This window comes from Nelumbo nucifera, chromosome 6 (assembly GCF_055504915.1).
Source record: "Nelumbo nucifera cultivar China Antique chromosome 6, China Antique-T2T, whole genome shotgun sequence".
Taxonomy (NCBI): domain Eukaryota; kingdom Viridiplantae; phylum Streptophyta; class Magnoliopsida; order Proteales; family Nelumbonaceae; genus Nelumbo; species Nelumbo nucifera.
This window is the reverse complement of record NC_142654.1, coordinates 20,994,442-21,012,736: the sequence shown is the minus strand read 5'-3', so window position 1 is coordinate 21,012,736 and position 18,295 is coordinate 20,994,442. Positions and strand designations below refer to the sequence as shown.

The 18,295-nt window shown below is 38.3% G+C and overlaps 1 protein-coding gene and 1 long non-coding RNA gene across 2 annotated transcripts; both read right to left on the bottom strand.

Moving 5' to 3' along the window:
* Positions 1-5,927: 5,927 nt before the first annotated feature.
* On the bottom strand, positions 5,928-10,834 carry LOC104608405 (subtilisin-like protease SBT5.6). Its single transcript, XM_010274377.3, has 9 exons — positions 10,669-10,834; positions 10,377-10,572; positions 10,105-10,278; positions 9,897-10,008; positions 8,018-8,582; positions 7,829-7,926; positions 7,370-7,727; positions 7,066-7,279; positions 5,928-6,689 (listed from the first exon to the last, which is right to left on the bottom strand). Exons 1-9 carry the CDS (start codon positions 10,738-10,740, stop codon positions 6,157-6,159), a joined length of 2,322 nt encoding a protein of 773 aa, XP_010272679.1. The 5' UTR covers positions 10,741-10,834; the 3' UTR covers positions 5,928-6,156.
* A 2,228-nt stretch (positions 10,835-13,062) lies between these two features.
* LOC148790650 (uncharacterized) lies at positions 13,063-14,799 on the bottom strand. The gene is made up of 3 exons (XR_016077908.1): positions 14,458-14,799; positions 14,150-14,307; positions 13,063-14,032 (listed from the first exon to the last, which is right to left on the bottom strand). It is a non-coding gene; the product is annotated as an uncharacterized LOC148790650 (long non-coding RNA).
* Between the last annotated feature and the right edge of the window lie 3,496 nt (positions 14,800-18,295).

The following is an 18,295-nucleotide window of genomic DNA, read 5'->3' as shown; positions in this document are numbered from 1 at the left end:
CTCACCCGGGAAGAAGACTGAAGTAGACCACGAAAGCTCGAACAAGCAAGGAACCTGGGACGCGAGCTGAAGAGCCTGGACGCGAATTGAAACTTAGGCGCGAGCTCAAGAGGTACAACAGTAGCAAGGACGCCCCCCCCCCCCCGCGCGCTATTTATATCCACAGCGGCCGGAAAGCGACGGCCCAGATCAAAGCCAATCCAACGGCCCACAGCCGCGCTAAACCGCACGTCTTCTGAGGCCAATCAACGCACGTCTTTCCGAAACTGTCGAGGCGTCGCGCACGTCCTGTCAGAGGACGGGTGTCAGTACGCACCTTCTCGAAACTGACGGGGAGTTGGCGCACGTCTCCTCGCAAAAAAAGCATCTGCAGCTCAACTCTCGAACGACTGCCGTCACGTCTCCTAAACGCGCACCCTTTTTTGAAAATCAAATTAAAGCGAGTGCCCTTAGCACGGACCAAAACCCTCTTGCTACCTTACGAACTCCCTGCGCCAAGACAGGATCCTTGTCGTAGGGAGTGGGGGGCAATTGATGAAGGGGAATTTGGCCCGACCTCGCAATCACCCGACATGTGGCAAAAACAAGCAACTCAGGATAGTAGAGCGCCCAAAGCGAACACCGAAAGCAAGTCCAAGCTCACTACTGAGCCCGAACTCCAGACCACTCTACTAGGAGCCCGAGCTCCCTACCAAGAGTCCGAGCTCCCTACCAAGAGTCCGAGCTCCCTACTGGGAGTCCGAGCTCCCTACTGGGAGTCCGAGCTCCCTATTAAGAGCGAGCTCCCTATTAAGAGTCCGAGCTCCCTATTAAGAACCCGAGCTCCCTACTGGGAGTCCGAGCTCCCTATTAAGAGTCCGAGCTCCCTATTAAGAGTCCGAACTCCCTACTGAGAACCCGAGCTCCCTGCAAGGAGCACGAACTATATTGGACCCCAAGCCTCACAAAGCTGTGACCCGAGCTAGCCCATGGCAGCTCGGAACACTCCCCAAACCGAACTCAAGACCTCACTCGCCACTCCAACACTTCGCTTCCGAAACACCAGGCTGACCAAACGTACCTGATGCCAAGGACGTCCGTATCCAAGGGCGACGCACCTGACTGATTTGGGATCTGACGCCTGACAGTCGCACTTCAAACGGCCTCCTGCTACCGCCACCTGCCACCGTCGTTACTAGCCGCAGAGATGGCTCCGACAAAAGGAGTAGTGGCGGTTCTGTCCGGCCAGAGGAAATGACATCTGAACTGGCAGGAGTTCAGAAGTAATCATGCCCGATCTGACGGAAGCCTGGAAGTGAGTGCGTGAGGTGGTTATAAAAGGCTCCTACCCCCTAGGAACGAGGTATGCTAACTTTTGCACTATCTGGTCTATCTTGCCTTTGAAAGACTCTAACTTGAGCTTCGGAGCCCTTATGCCGGGTTCTCCCCGGAGCTTCTCTTCTCCCTCCGTTTCAAGTCCCTGCCACCCGGTTCAGAGGCAAGATCGTTGACAGATAAGATCGGCCGGATTGTGCATCATCACATTCCATTATCTGACTTAACGGTTATGGGGTCTTTGTCTAATGGCCAAAGTACAGGAGGGTCTTTGTCGCAAAAAATAGTATACAGGGGGTCTGTGTAATATACCCATTTTTTAATTTTGCATTAGTATATATATTATTTTATTAATATTTTATGAATATATAATTCTTATTTTATTAGTATTTAATAATTAATATTTTAGTATTTATCATTAATTTCTGAATATTTTATTAATATAATATTATTTTATAATTACTTTAATAATAATATTATATTTTAATATTAATTATTATTTTAATTATTAATGTATTTTTATTTGATTATTATTATGTTTAATAATTAACATCTTTGTTTTTTATTATTAATATGCTAATGTTTTATTGTAATGCTATTATTTTATTACTAATTTACTAATATCTTGTGTAATTTATTAATATTTTATTATTTTATTAATATTAGGATTTTGGATTTTTAGTCACGAGTTCTTTATTCTTAATAAATGGGAATCCCATTCCCTAACCCTAAAGGGGAGAGCTTGGAATGGTCATTCCCCCGTATGGAAGAATCTCATCTTGCCAAGAATGGGAATTTAAATCCCATTCCAACCAAACAAACAGTTGGAATTAGAATGTGCCATTCCAATTTAGATTCCAAGCATCTATTCTAGGAAATCAAATGGATCTTAAATCGAGTTTTCTTTCATGAGGTTTGTGTCGATGCTAGGCTTAGTAGCAGGCATCAATGCAATGTATGGAAAAATCCAATGTCCAATTTGGTGGTAAAAGGAATCAAAAGGAAATTTAAACTTGTATTATAAACGAGCCTATGAGAGATATTGATTTGAGCTCTTGCACTTGTATATGATGTTTACAAGGCAATCAACATCTATGTCGGGGCTAATTGGTAACATTAATTTACTAATTTTGTTTTAACAGTAAATTACAGTATTAAATTATTGAAAATTAACAATTAAAATACAACGAATCAGATTACTAAAAATTATTAAAAATCAAATTGGTTACACTATTTTTTTGTTACAATAACTTACTGAAAATTACAGTAATTAAATTATTGAAAATCAATCGTTAAAATACAATGAATTAAACTACAGAAAATTACTGAAAATCAATAATTTTGGTTACAGTAATTGTTGGTTACAATAAGTTTGTAATTTTGGTAGCAACTAATTATTGGTTACACTAAATTAATATTGAAATTATTAATATGAAATTACAGGAAAGCAATAATAATGTAATAATTTGTTTTAATTAACAGTAAATTACAACAGTTGAAGTATTGAAAATCAATAATTAAAAATAAGCTCATGTACACAACATTTTACATTTTTAGTTTATCCTTGTGCACATTACCTTTTCTTAAAAAACTTCTATTTTTATGTATTTTCAGGTTTTTCTTTTATGGTTGCATGTTGCTACCCATTGTTTCCACCATTTACTATTTTTGCTTTCTTTTTGAATACTTTTAGCTATCACACACTTTTTCTTTCTTCTTAATTGCCACGTGTTACCACATGAGGCATCCAAGAGTGCTATCATATAATGTAGTCCATTTGGAAAGTGTGTACTGACTTGATTGATTTTTTTAAGGGGTTAAAATTTCACCCTACCTCTATCATCAACCGAGCTCATGTTTTATTAAAAGTTATAATACAAGCTTTCAAATCAGACTTAATTGAGAACAATACTTCACAGTTACTTTTACATAAGAGCAGAATGATGTGAATTATATCTTTAATTTTGAGGAGTGTCACCATAATGTGGACAATGACTTTATTTTTAAGGGGTTAAAATTTCACCCTCCCTCTATCATTAACCAGGCTCATGTTTTATCAGAAGTTATAATACAAGCTTTCAATTCAGACTCGATTGAGAACAACACTCCACAATACGTTACTATTGGATCCTGATGTTGATAGATCGTTAAACCCATACATGGTTTTTGAATCACCGTTGATTTGGACAGTCAGATCATTTGGTTTGAGAATTATTCAGACAATCGGTTCCGTTTTATTCCAAACTCAGTTTTTGACAAAAAAATATTGAAAAAATCAATGATTTTGTTGATTCAGGCAGTCAAATCACCGACCTATTGACTTGTTCAACAGTTTTTAGCTGTTTTTTATTTTTAATTTTTTATTAGAACAGACCATCCGTTTGAACCAGATGATCGGACCGTTAACCAAAAAACCAGTGGTGAAACTTAATGTTGGTGGTGTTGGGAATGCTATCTCTGCGTTGGGATTGTCCTTTGTAACAGTTCCGGTGAACTACTCTTTGGAAGAGCAATTCCATTCCAAAAAAAAAGCCCGTTGATCACTGAAGCACTTGTACTACGTGAGGGTCTGAAGCTGGCATTAGAGGGTAATTAGTAAAAATAGTTACTTAAATAATCTAGTAAGTTATTTAAATAAAATAAAAATGGTTATTAGTTTTTATTATTGATTTTAAATATAGTTTATTTAATTTAAAATTAATTTAAATTTCATTTAGAAAAGGTAAAATTATAAAAATCTCCTTGGGTTTTCTAATAGTCCTATGAAATTCTCCTATATTTTGATCTTAACAAAACCCTCTATTTTTTTTTGAAAAAAGGTGTAAATACATTAATTTTTTAATTACCACATTTACCATTAACCAACTTCATTCACATGTAAATTTACTAAATACCTTGCAAAAAAGATTTGCTTCATTTTACTTCACTTTAGTATTTTTACCTTACTTTGTCCAAGAAGAGTAGTGGGAATTACTCTTTGAAAGTTGGTTGGCAAAATAAAGTTGAAACTTTAAATTGTGTACAATAATGTCTTAACAATAGTAAGGTTGTTTGGTAATTTCCATGTCTTTGTTACTAAAAAGCCAAGGGAAATGAGGTATTTACACATTTTTCTCAAAACTATATATAGGAAAGGCCTTGTTAGGGAAAGGTGGTTTGTAGAGAATTGTTATAAGAGGAGTTTCTTTTTTTGTAATTTCACCTAAAAGTAATATGAAAATAATAACTAACCCATAAAAAATAATAAAAAATTATCATTAAGATACATAAAACAATACAAATTTATCTAGAGCATAAGAAATTGACCACTCCCAATAAAACACAATTATATATATATATATATATATAGAGAGAGAGAGAGAGAGAGAGAGAGAGAGACGAGTAAGAGAGGAGAGAAGAAGAAGAAGCTCACTTGCCTCTTGGTCTGTGTTCAAATAGGGAAGACAATGAATGTAGTGTATTCTCGGTATAAATGCAAGGTAAAGTTTAGAGATAACTCTCAAGAATGTAGACGAGATTAAAATTCATTTTGGAGTCCATACTTCTTCTGACCTCCATTAACTTCCAGTCCTGTTACTTTTTTTTTTTTTTTAAATGAAGGCTCAGTTTGAAAGGAGTATAAATACAAATATGTAGAGTGAAAATCCTTGTATTTTGTATTATTTTATATGTATTTGTATTATATATATTTGTATTCATGCTCTTCCCAAATTGAGCCTTTGAATACAAATATGTATAGAGCAAATACAAGATAGTGTACATATTTGTATTTGCACTCTTTCCAAACTGAGCCAAAATGGAAGAATAAGGTGGGTACATGTAAAAGGTGGACTAACGGGTCTATAGGATATGAGTTCTCATAGAATGATACACCTGTGGGGTCAAATCCATTCCTAATTCCTTTTATATTGGATGCCCGTAAATCTTATTAATGGGTCCTAATGAGGGATAATTTGGTCTGTCAAATTATGTGATGACACGTAGAGTGATAGAACGATGAGGAGACACATCAGCAACCTTGGTGACACATCTCGATTATAAGCACCGACCTGCCGAGGTGTCACATAATCTCTATCCAGAAGCAGGTCAACCGTCTTTGATCTCATCAACATCACGACACCACGTCAACGGAGTTATCTTCTCCCCACCTGATTCGGATGGAATTGGATAAGCCTTATCAGCTTATATGGAGTCCGTTCTTAGGTGTAAAACCAACTCCGGACTAGGTGGGCCAAGGATCTCGGACACGCATCATGAGGCCTATGGCCGCTCACCTATATAAAGGCTTTGTCTCTAGTTTCACAAGGTATGCACGATTTAACTCTCAAAAGTATTCTAACATTCTTGTTTTCATCTCTCTCTCTAAAAACCTCTACATCACTATATAATTTAAGCATCGGAGTGCACACACCGGGTAAAGCATCCTGGACACTCTGATTTGTCTTCTTGCAGCTCGACCAAACGACCTCACTAGCCCGACGTCTGAACTGTCCTCCAGTAGAGAGCACCAGGTCATGCATCATCAGGTCCCAACGGAGAAATTGACAATTTATTTTATTTATTACCCCACAACAGAATTGTTCTGTCTAGTTGAGATTTCAAATTTCAATATGTTGGATTTCAAACCATTTTCTGGTCTAAAATAATTTTTTTCTTCTCTTTTTCTGAACAATCATTAAGCTTTGCCAAGCCCAAATTACATTATTTATCATCTAATCTCATCCTTCTTCAATTCCATCAATCCCCCCTTAATAATCCTCCTTTCTTCTGTAATCTGTCAACCATCAATCTATAACTTATATGGAAACAATTCAAAGATGAAAAAAAATGGAAGAAAGGAAATTATGCTAGAGATATTGCCATGGGGCTTCTGACATGATGGATCCCATCACTCCATATGTACCAACCGAAAACATATTCATCTCTTATGTGTACTTGGCTATCTTTTGCCTTGACAGTGATTGTGAAGCTCTTCTTCTCGCCAACTCTGCTAAAGCTTAGAACTCTGGGATAAATCTTCACGGAAACTCCCAAGGGTGGTATAATACTCGCAAAGTACACGCTCTTGCCACCACCAACGTTGGTTACAGTCCTGTTCACTGTCATGGTGCCATTCAGCTTGGAGATTGCCAGGGATGGATAATTGAGGTTGCTCGCTGAAGGTGAGACCTTTGGACACTTGAATGCAGGGTCGAGGCCCTTTAGTCCACTGCTACCACATAGGAAGAGGAGATAGTCGGTGTACGAGGCATCGTAGACAAGACCAGGATCTGCTGCCTTTGTTGGGTCAAGGTGGCCTGATCCATAGTTGAAAGGGTTAGCGCTGGTTCCAGCTGCATTAGTTAATGGCTTACCCATATTGTTTCTTGTTGTTGCTGAAACAAAAACGGAGAAGAAAAGGTTAAATATTAGCAAATTAATCCTGTCCAAATAACCTTTTCAAGCTTGTTTAATTAAAGGCCTCTTTGGTTCGTGGGAATAGGGTTTTGGAATCGGCCATTCCAATCCCATTTCGATTCCAACTGTTTGGTTGGGCGAGTCAAAACCCAATTCCCATTTCTAGTGGAATAGCATTTCCCCATTGGAGGGAATAGCCATTCCCTCCCCCTTGGGAATGAAATCCCATTCCTGTCGATTATAATTCCCTTTTTATCTGAACCAAACAGACCGTAGAAATAAATCATTCCCATTTTGAAGGATTTCGATTCTAATTCTGACTGCTAACCAAGCAGACCCTAAATTAATATTTACCTGTGGTCATGATGGCTGATCTTATGGCAGCACTGCTCCAACTTGGGTGGATGGCTTTGAGAAGGGCTGCTGTGGCTGCCACATGAGGGCATGACATGGAAGTTCCCGAATCAAAATTGTATTTGACGCTCCGGTGATCTGCCAGCAGCTTTGTAGGGGATGATTTCTCGCTCCATGTCGCCAGGATGTTTACTCCCGGCGCGGTAATGTCCGGCTGAGCAGAGGATAGAAGCAGTTTAAATTGTTCAGAAGCTAGCTATTAGTCATTTGTGGGTTTGATAGAAACAGTGCAAATAAAAATTACCTTGATAATATTGGGTTCAATAACATTTGGACCGGTTGAAGAAAATCCAGCCATGTATGGAGCAGGTTTAGCATTCAAAACACTCTTCCCTGGAACTATTTTGGCCATTGGTTTCTTGGTGGAATTTATGTAATCAAGAATCCTTTTTGCATCGTCAAATCCTACTGCTGTTCCTGGAAGAAGATAACTGTCCATGGTTAGTTCATTTCCATTCAATCCACTGTTGCCCAGAATGATTGCAGCACCTCCAGCTCTTTTCACCTCTAAGCCCTTCCCGACTCTCGTCCCGTTTCCTCTCAGGCACAACACAATCTTCCCTTTAACCTTCTCAGACGACAGGGAATCAGGGAGACATTGCCTGTAAAAGTCAAATTCAAGGCAACAGATCATTAAATCTTCCTGGGTGCACGTAATTCCTGAGCTAGCTAGACCTGAGACGAAGAACTAATTACAAATTACCCGACGATGTTCTTAGGTACACCAGGGACTACTGCATCTCCGGCGTAGACCAGTGGGTACATTTTATCCTCCAGCTTGTATGGAGCTACTGATTGGCCCTGAAATCGAATCCAGCAACTGTGATGAAAAAATAAGACTAAACTCCGTTCTGCTAATTTTGTTGCACCAATCAAGCAAGCCAAAGGGTACCTGGATTCCGACGCCATTACCCAATACAACAGGTGAGGGGAAGGCGCGATCGATGCTGCTTGCGCCCACAGTGATGATCCAGGGCGCGACGTTGGATAAGGTGCCGGGGCCGGGGCCGTTGTTCCCGGCGCTACATGCCACCACGATGTCCCGTTTGACAGCGTGCAGTGCACCGATCGCAATGCCATCGTTGGTGTAATTGACAGGCGAAAACGATCCAATGGAGATACTGAGGACGTCTACCCCATCCCCAATGGCGTCATCCATGGCAGCGAGCATGTCGACATCGATGCAGATGTTGCCTTCTGAAGGGTCTTTGTTTGGCAGAGGCCAGCAGACCTTGTACATGGCAAGACGTGCGAGTGGGGCTCCTCCAGACACGGTGCCTCCGGCGAAACCTCCCAGAGCCGAGACTCCATGGACAAGTCGACCACCGGCAATGGAGGATGTGTGGGAGCCGTGGCCATCATGGTCACGAGGAGACCGGAAGTCCATGGAGGTGTTGAGAGGAGCGCCGTAGTAGGCCTCATAGCCTTTGAGGTAGTACCGAGCTCCGATGAGCTTCCTGTGAGCCAAAGTGTCATCAGACCAAAGAAAAAACAAAAGAAACTGCTGATTGCCTTATACAACTGCAGTAGTGATGGACAGAGATGGACTACAATGCCTAGGTTTACGTACTCGATCAGCAATTACTGTGAAATGATCACAACGAATTGGTCAGAGTGGTCACAGACACTCAAGCTAGTCACGAGTGATCCCAGACTCAGACCTGATCATGCAATCAGATCAGCTAGGCCTAGAAATTAACCTACGTTCAATCAAGAAATTGGATTTATAAAAATCCTATTTGAATGGTTAGAATCGTTGGGATCCACTTGGTTTTGAACCCCACAATTTCCAAATCTTCCCTCTTCAACTGGCCTGACACATGAAAGCTTTTGTATTGGGAGAGAAAAGGGTCACAGTTAGTTAATTAAAACAATTGAACGGTTCCAGTGGGACCCACGTTGGTATGATTGAAGAGTATGTGCTGTCCAATTTTGATTGTTTCTCAAGGAGAAGCCGAAAACAATTAATTTTTCCTCAAGTCAAGCCATTTCCATGTCTGATTGAAATCGACAAGGGCCTTCACAAGGGTTCATCGACTCTCTCACGGGAAGCATGCTGACGATGTACACACTGAAACACAACAATATGGGAATGGGACACAGAAATTAGGCCCCGGGAATACTTTCTCATCACAGAGACGGTCATTGGGTCGGTATTCTTGAGTTTATGCGATAACACATCTACATCAAATATCAGTAACCAGACAAAAGCTCTGCGTATAGAGCTGTACGAACATGTGAGTGAGGTCCCTACAAACCCTTCCAAGCTGGTACTTGATGAAATGACTGAGAAGAAAATATGGAATTTCACTCCCTCAAATGAGATACCCTTTCAAACTTGCAAAGAGTAAAAATTAAATGGTTCATTGAGCTGAAAGAAGTTGATGCAGACTGCCCATTTAATGGTGATCAAATCATTTTTATAGACTAGCTTATTACATAAAATAAAGATTGCTCAGAATATTGGATGGTTAATCCTTCCCAATTAATCTAAGCAGCTATATTGCGTGTCAACTTTGTAGAAATCAACATCACCCCAACTCCTTCAGCTGAATGTGGTGCACACATTCAACCATGACATGCCCAATAATCAACTCAAATGGGAGAACCTCTAACTATTGGATCAGGTGTCATTTCACAAGAGGATAGAGAAACACCCTTTTTGGTTTCTAGCAACATTAGAAGGTCCTACCTCAAAAAGACCACCACAATTAGATCTGGGTATCTTTGACCCTTTAAAGATCAAAAGAAAAACAAACAGAAAAACTTACCTATTACAGTGAGAGGAGTTGAAAGCATCTCCAACTTGACAGATTCCCTTCCATGATTTGGGTACTGGCCCCATTCCTTCATCACTGAAACTCTTTGATTCCGGCCATATTCCTGGCCATCATCAGTAGCACAACACATGCATTAATTAACGCATAAACAATGCTATTCAGGGTTCCTTTCTACCCTTTCTATTGCTTTCTTGTTTACCTGAATCCAAGAGCCCAACGATGACATCTTGCCCATATCTGGCTTTGTGCATTAAACCTTCTCTCTTGCTCTTATCAATCCTATCTTTTACGCCCAGAAATTCCCAAGACCTTGTAGTCTGAAGAGACCATTTCTTTGCTTGGCTCGGAAATACAGACACAACTTCATCCATCTCTATTGGAAATAAACCAATTACGATCAGAAGATAAGCTAAAGATAGCTAGAGAACAACAAGAACGGCAAGAACCCAATTAGAAGTTCTCGATCCATACCAGATAATTTGGTGGCTTCATCTGGGGTTAGAAATGCAGCGAAGCCATTGATGCTGTTCTTGTAACTATAGATAAGAGAGCCTCGAGAATCCTCCTCAGTTTTCTTTACACAAGAGAGAAACGAGTGATGGGTGTCCTCAATTTCTTGCAGTGTTTTCTCTCCGCTGTGTTCTCCAAAATATACTACATAAGGTTGCTGCAAGATAAAGAATTTTGGTGAGAACATTAGCCAAAAAAAATACAGAGAATCACATAGAATAGAATATCAACCGAAAGAAATGAAGAACAAAACCTGGCGCTCAGAGTAGGCACTCAGAGGGAGGAGAGGGAGAAGAAGCAGAGAGAGAAGAGAAAGGTTTGCCATCTTTGGATGATTGAGATTCTGGACTACAGTAATGCGTTTTTATAAGCGTTACAGATTGAGAAGAGATTTGACACGTGGAGGCTGTTTTGATAGGACTCCCATTTACGAGAGAAGTGATAGAATTACTTACTAAAAAGTAAAAACCAGTAAAATCTATCTACCAGTATTTGTCAAAGAATTAATCCATACAAATAATAATGCAAAAAAATTGCTTCTGTAACTTATAATCCTGGAAATTCAGAACTAAAATCCAGTGAACAAGGAACCCTGAGTCCCTGATCAGGGCTTAGGATTCAATTTATCATTTCAGAACAAAAGTTAAATAAATGTGAGATATCAAGCAATTAATTAAGGGCAAAACAAAGCAGAACAGAAAAAAGAATCCTTCCTTAGGATTTGGACTGATGAGAGTGCTGCCTACTCAGCAATTTTTGGACGTGAACGTGATAGAGGGAATATAATAGATTTTCAGATATACGGCTGCAGGGACTTTAGATCCTGTGGAAAAATTATTGTCGCAGATGAAGTAACAAATTTAGGGTTATGATTCAACGGGAGCGTGATCGCTGAGTTAAATGGTGTGATCTCTACAGTGTTCATCAGTCGTTGGCAATTTTGCCATTTGGCACAAAAGTTTAAAAGCTAATACATTCTTTAAGCGCCTCCACGAACGAGATAGGGTTGGCACTGTTTTTCCAGCGGGATCGCTCCCGCTTGATCAAACACGTGACCAGAGATTGGGACCAGGCCCTTACCCAGAGACGGTTTTATAACAGCCGAAATTGCTCAACAGAAAATCTTATTGCTTTGTCTTTTTAATGAATAAATAAAAGTATTAAATAATAAATATCATAATCATACACAACTTGATTTTCACTTTTCAGCTATTAAGAAGCCCACGACCTCTTTAGAAAACGTAATTCACTCAAAGACAAAGAAATAAATTTTTCAGTTTTTCAGTTCAGCCACTTCAACTATAATCTAACGGCCCCTATTATCAAATAATAATCCAACCTCCCTTCAGATATCTTACAATTTGGTTTAGGGCCTGGATTCAATCTAGTTCAAAACAATGCAAACGAGCTTGAACCGAAAAACTTATTGCTTTCCTTTTAATAAAATTATTAAATAACATAAAACATTATTTAAAAGAAAATTTTACTTTATTACTCTAAACTTTGGGGGTACTGTTAAGTTAGTACCCAAACTTTCAAACATATCACTGCAGTACCTAAACTTCCAAAAAGTGTCAAGTTGGTATCTGCCATTAACCGATCATCAGTTATCTGTTGAGTATATCAAAACTACCATTCAAAAGAGGACACTGTTCAATGTCTTATACCTTGAGACTGAACCAGTTATCTTCAAAGAAAGAAAAAAAAATATGAAATATGATAGAGGGAAACAATAACTTAAAGCAAACAAATAACTAGACAAGAATGTGTTCAGATCTAAAGGTAGAAGACAATGACTTCATTAGTCTAGAATCTCAAACACCTTAACCAGTTTAGTCTCAAGGTAGAAGACAATGAACAATGTCTTCTTTTGAAGGGTAATTTTGACATTTTCAACAGATAACTGACGGTCAGTTAACGACAGGAACCAACTTGACACTTTTTGAAAATTTAGGTACTGTAATGACACATTTGAATGTTCAGGTACTAACCTGACACTACCCGGAAGTTCAAATACTAAAGTGGAATTTTTCTAATCTAAAATTCATCATGACTTTTTCATATTTCTCTTAAATTTACTATGACATTTCAAAACCTCCAAAGATCCCCTTGTTATTCATGTCAGCATTTAAGTATTTACATGACCAAACTACCCGAAAAATGGATGGCCAACCTTATTAAATATTTTTATGATAAAATTACCCCTAAAATGGCTAGTCAACCATATTAAATATTTCAGATCTGGGCCTGGTTTGAAGTTTAGGCCCAAGTTTGACTCTAAAATTTTGTAGGCCTAGTGTGGGCTTGGGCCTAGTTAGGGGTAATTTTGTCATAAAAACATTTAATAAGGTTGAACGACCATTTTAGGGGTAGTTTGGCCATGTAAAACACTTTAATGCTTACATGGACAACTTCTATTAATGGTCACTAATGGTGTTCTAACAGAAGTCTTAATCTTAACAAAAGATGAATTTTGGACAATAAAACTCAATGACATGGGCTTTGGAGGTTTTGAAAAGTCATGGTGAGTTTAAGAGAAATGTGAAAAAGTCATGGTAAATTTTAGATGATATTCCATAATAAAATAATGGGAAAATTCTCGATCAATACCTTGTACTTTGGCTCGAGTGACAATTTGGTCCATGAATTTTAAAATGCGACAATCTAGTACCTGAACTTTCAAAACGCGACAATTTGGTACTTGTCATTAACGGACTGTTAACTAGCACGTAAAATGACATAATTACTCATCATTGTTATAAATGATTCCTCTATTTTTTTTTTTTTTTAATTCAAAAACTAGAGATGAGACCACATGAAGGCAAACTAGACGAACACTTGTTGCTGGTGATGACTGAAGAGAAAAGGTGTGGCGATGCAATGCGAAGCTTCACGCTTCAGGCTGCTCGATGAAACCACATGAGACCCAACAACAAGCCACATTTTGGACAATCTCAATGGTTGTTGCTGGTGCCGAAGAAGATGAATACCTGTTTCTAGTGCTAGAGAAGGCAAACCAGAAGTCCAATCTCAACGGTTGAGCTCGCCAAGCGATTAATCGATCGAGATGATTGCCTCTCAATCACTGTCCTGTGTATGGAGCCACTATCTTCTTGCGGTATTGACCCTTATGTTGTATTGCTTGCTGCCTCCACACCCTGACATTCGTTTCATTACTCTACCTCAGGTCGACCCACCGTCACCCAAAGTTTATATAAGTTCTGAAGGGTTCACATCTCTCGTCATTGAAATTCACAAACCACACATTAGGCACGCTCTCACCCAACTTATGTCATCCAGTTCTGGTGTTGGCACGGTTTGAGTTGCTAGGTTGGTGATCGATTTCTTTTGCACCTCCATGATCGATGTAGTTAGGATGCTCGGGAGGCACCAATTGCTGTAGTCTTGAATACTTGAGGAAGGACCCTTCCCTAGCTTTCTTCCATATACAGATGGATGAGCATATATCCTGTATTTTGACAAACTAGTTACATTCAAGAGAGCTACAAGAGTCTTCATTTGCCTTATAACCTCTTCTACAATTATATTCTTTTTTGGGTAGTTGGTCTATTCTTGAAATATTGTTGAGGGGTTGAGTAGCTTCCTTACAGTGCCCCCTGGAATTTCATTGACCTTTCCATGTTCAGTAAATTCATTTTACTAAGCAACTAAAACAAACTAAAACACAAGACAAGAAAACTAACAGTTTTGTTTTCATAAAGCAGTGAGCTAACCTGAAATGGGAATGTGCTGAACTTTGAAAGAAAACTTGGGTCTTGTGTGGATTTATATGCCTATCAACCCATGATGCCCAGGTCATTAGAGCTCTTCTTAAATCAACAGAGACATCCGGATGGAGATAAACTTGTTACCCTCCTAGTAGTAGTTCACCCTGTTAATTGAAGTTTCATTATAGCATTTTTTGATAATTGACTAGATTCTTCAAACGGAAAGAGAGTAGGAATTAATAAATGAATGCTCAAATACAAAACAATAACAAAATTAGAATTTGCAACAAAAAAAATGAAATTAGAATAAATACTTGGCGAGATATAAGGGTGACGACTAGCGCCAATATTGGAGAATGGAGACTTGAAGAACAAATCTAGCTATTGGGAGGTATTTGGGACGATGCCGCAGAAACAATTGGAGTTGAGGTGGAAAAGAGCCAGATCTGTTAAGAGGCTAAGCTCGGGTGGGAGATACCCAGCAATGTCAGTGTGGTTGAAATTGATAACAGAGACTCGAAGACTGCAACGTCGTGGAGATCGGAGAAGCTCTGGGAATTTTTCTCCTAGTATGGTGAGCTCGAAAACTAAAACGTCGTCGTTGATAAAGCTAGTGGAAAATTGAAGGGCTATGGTTAATCCCCTCCTTCGTCGGTCTTCCAACCCAAGATTGAAGATAACCTTTTTTCCTTCTTTTATTTGTTTAAAGAGAAAGGGTAAAATGGTCCAAAACTTATAAATAAGGGTAATTTTGACATTTTGTAATTATTTAATTCGCATATGGTGTCACGTGATGGCATTGGTTGACAGCCCGTTAATGGTAGGTATCAAATTGTCGCATTCCGAAAGTTCAAATACAAGATTATTAAAGTTTGGGGATCAAAATGTCACTCCAGCCACAGTACAGGATACTGATCGGGAATTTTCCCTAAAATAATCAAAGGTGGTATTCAACCCAAGTGCAGGTGGTATTCAACCCCAAGTCTCCGCTACAACCAGTAGGAGACCTTACCCAAGTTTCATCTATTAAAGAACCGAGGACCTCTTTAAAAAAATAAAACTTTTTTACTAAAAGACAAAGCAATAAAATTTTCAGTTCAGCCATTTCAGGTGTTATTAAACAGCCCTTAGTTACTTGAGTAATAATCCAACCTCTCTTCTGCTGTCTTGCAACTTGGGCTAGAGCCTAGACTAGTCTAGTCCAAAACAATGCTGGTGACAACAATGGGAATGTTCAATATGAGCCCGGAACTTTTGAAAGCAAAAACTTTGAAAACATGAACACAAAAGCACATCAACAATATCTCCCATTTTTGCAGTGTCTGCTTTTAAGATATCTTGTCACTAGGGTTGGATTCTAGCCGAGCTGAGCTGAATACTTGGCTATCGAGCTTGGCTCACTGAAATAGTCTTAGGCTCAAGCTCGAGCTCAAGCTCGGCTCGGTTCAAAGGTCGCAAGTTCGAGCTCGGCTCGGCTTGAGCTTGACTACAAGCCAAGTTTTTTTTTTAAATAAAATTTACACATATAAAAATATTTTTTATTTTATATACAACAAAATAAGAATTATAAAAATTATTTATTATTATACATATAAAAAAGTGTTTTTATTTTACATACAAAAAAAATAAGAATTATAAAAATTGTTTACTATTATACATAAAAATAAAAACATTATATAAAAATATATTATTATATATAATAAAAATGATTTATATATGTATGTATGTATGTATGTATGTATGTATGTATGTATGTATGTATGTATGTATGTATGTATGTATGTATGTATGTATGTATGTATGTATGTATGTATGTATACATATCGAGCTTGGCTCAATTAACAAACGAGCCTATGTATCAGGCTCGAACTCGATTCAAAGCTTTGTTTAAACCGAGCTGAGCCAAGCTTTTCACGAATCGAGCTCGAATAACTTGTGAAAAGCTCGGCTTGTGGCCACCCCTACCTAGGGGGGGGGGGTTCCCAACCCAAGTGCAGGTGGTATTCAACCCCAAGTCTCCGCTACAATCAGTAGGAGATTTTACCCAAATTTCATCTATTAAGGAACCTAGAACCTCTTTAAAAAAATAAAACTTATTTACTAAAAGACAAAGCAATAAATTTTTCAGTTCAGCCATTTCAGGAGTTATTAAACAGCCCTTGGTTACTTGAGTAATAATACCTCTCTTCTGCTGTCTTGAAACTTGGGCTAGAGCCTAGACTAGTCTACTCCAAAACAATGCTGGTGACAACAATGGGAATGTTCAATATGAGCCCGGAACTTTTGAAAGCAAAAACTTTGAAAACATGAACACAAAAGCACATCAACAATATCTCCCATGTTTGCAGTGTCTGCTTTTAAGAATCTTGTCACTAGGGTTGGATTCTAGTCGAGCTGAGCTGAATACTTGGCTATCGAGCTTGGCTCACTGAAATAGTCTTAGGCTCGAAGCTCGGCTTGGTTCAAAGGTTGCAAGTTCGAGCTCGGCTCGGCTCAAGCTTGACTACAAGCCAAGTTTTTTTTTGAAATAAAAGTTATACATATAAAAATAATTTTTATTTTATATACAACAAAAATAAGAATTATAAAAATTATTTATTATTATACATATAAAAAAGTGTTTTTATTTTACATACAAAAAAAATAAGAATTATAAAAATTGTTTACTATTATACATAAAAACTAGAAACATTATATAAAAATATATTATTATATATAATAAAAATGATTTATATTATATATTTATATATTTATATGTATATGTATGTATGCATGCATGTATATGTATGTATGTATGTATGTATATATGCATGTGTGTATATAATAAAAAATTATTTATTTATTATACGATGCTCGCGAGCCTCATGAACCGAGCTTCACTAGGATCGAGTTTAGCTCAATTAACAAACGAGCCTATGTATCAGGCTCGAATAACTCGTGAAAAGCTCGGCTTGTGGCCACCCCTACCTATCACGTTTGGAATAGCTTCTTTGTGTTTCCATTCAGGGTCCACATGGAGGTTAATGTTGAATGTGTTGGGCTGGCATGGCCCAATTTTTTGTGTCATCCGCATTATAGTGGGTTGTGCCGGGGCCCGGGCCTACATGGTTACTGTGGTGGGATATGCTGGCACGACATGCATGTGAAGGCTAGGGGTGGGACCCAGCACCAGCCCAGGCCCGTTCCCCATAGGCCTTGGGCTGGGTCAGGCTTGCCCACAATATTTCATTTTTTTTTTGTTTTCACTAAGAAAAAAATCATAAAATTATAAAAAAAGTAATGACACATTGAAGGAAAAATTATAAATTGAACGATTGCAAGAATAAATTGAAAAAAAATCTTAAAATTTTATTCCACATAAATAATCAATTTATATAATAAAATGATTAAATGAAATTGAAAAAATTTATAAATAAGTCACAAGTAACAAATAAAATTAAAAATTTCAAAATTTACAATAACCTCAAAAAATTTCTTCAATTTCAAATTCTACTTTTATCTTCTTCTAGTAATACATTGGATGATGTGTTATAAACCCAGCCTTGGGGTCGTGTTGAGCCTACACAACCCGTCATTGTATCTGACGGACTGTTTCGTGTTGTGCCGACCCATTTTACATCTCTAAATGCACATCAGTATCATATAAGCGTTTAGATCTCTATGGTGAAAAAACATGTTTGGATGGCTGTTTATGGTTGAAGTTGAAATACAGCATAGGGTAGGGCTGAAATACAACATAGGGTAGGGTTAATGCAAATATGCCTATTTGAGGAAACCAAAATTTTTGGCTTTTTCAGATAGGCCATGCATTCAATAAGGGGAAAAATCTATGCTGCCGAAAAGACATTATACAGGAAGAGCTTTAACCAACCAAAACCCCTATTATTTTGGCATAAAAACAAACCTATGATTTAGATAAATATCACCTGATTGGTTACTATTGGTTGTGGTTACAAAATTTTTTAGTATAATGTCTTTTCGGTATCATAGTCAAATCCTTTAATTGAGAAGATATGTCACACCATGAGAGTGAGATTTAAATCAAATTGTACTTTTGATCGGGGTGCAAGTTGGGCGGGTTGGGCCGGGTTTATGGTCGACCCAGGTCTGGCCCTAAAACTTGGGCAAGGCACCAAGGCACCAAGGTCCGAG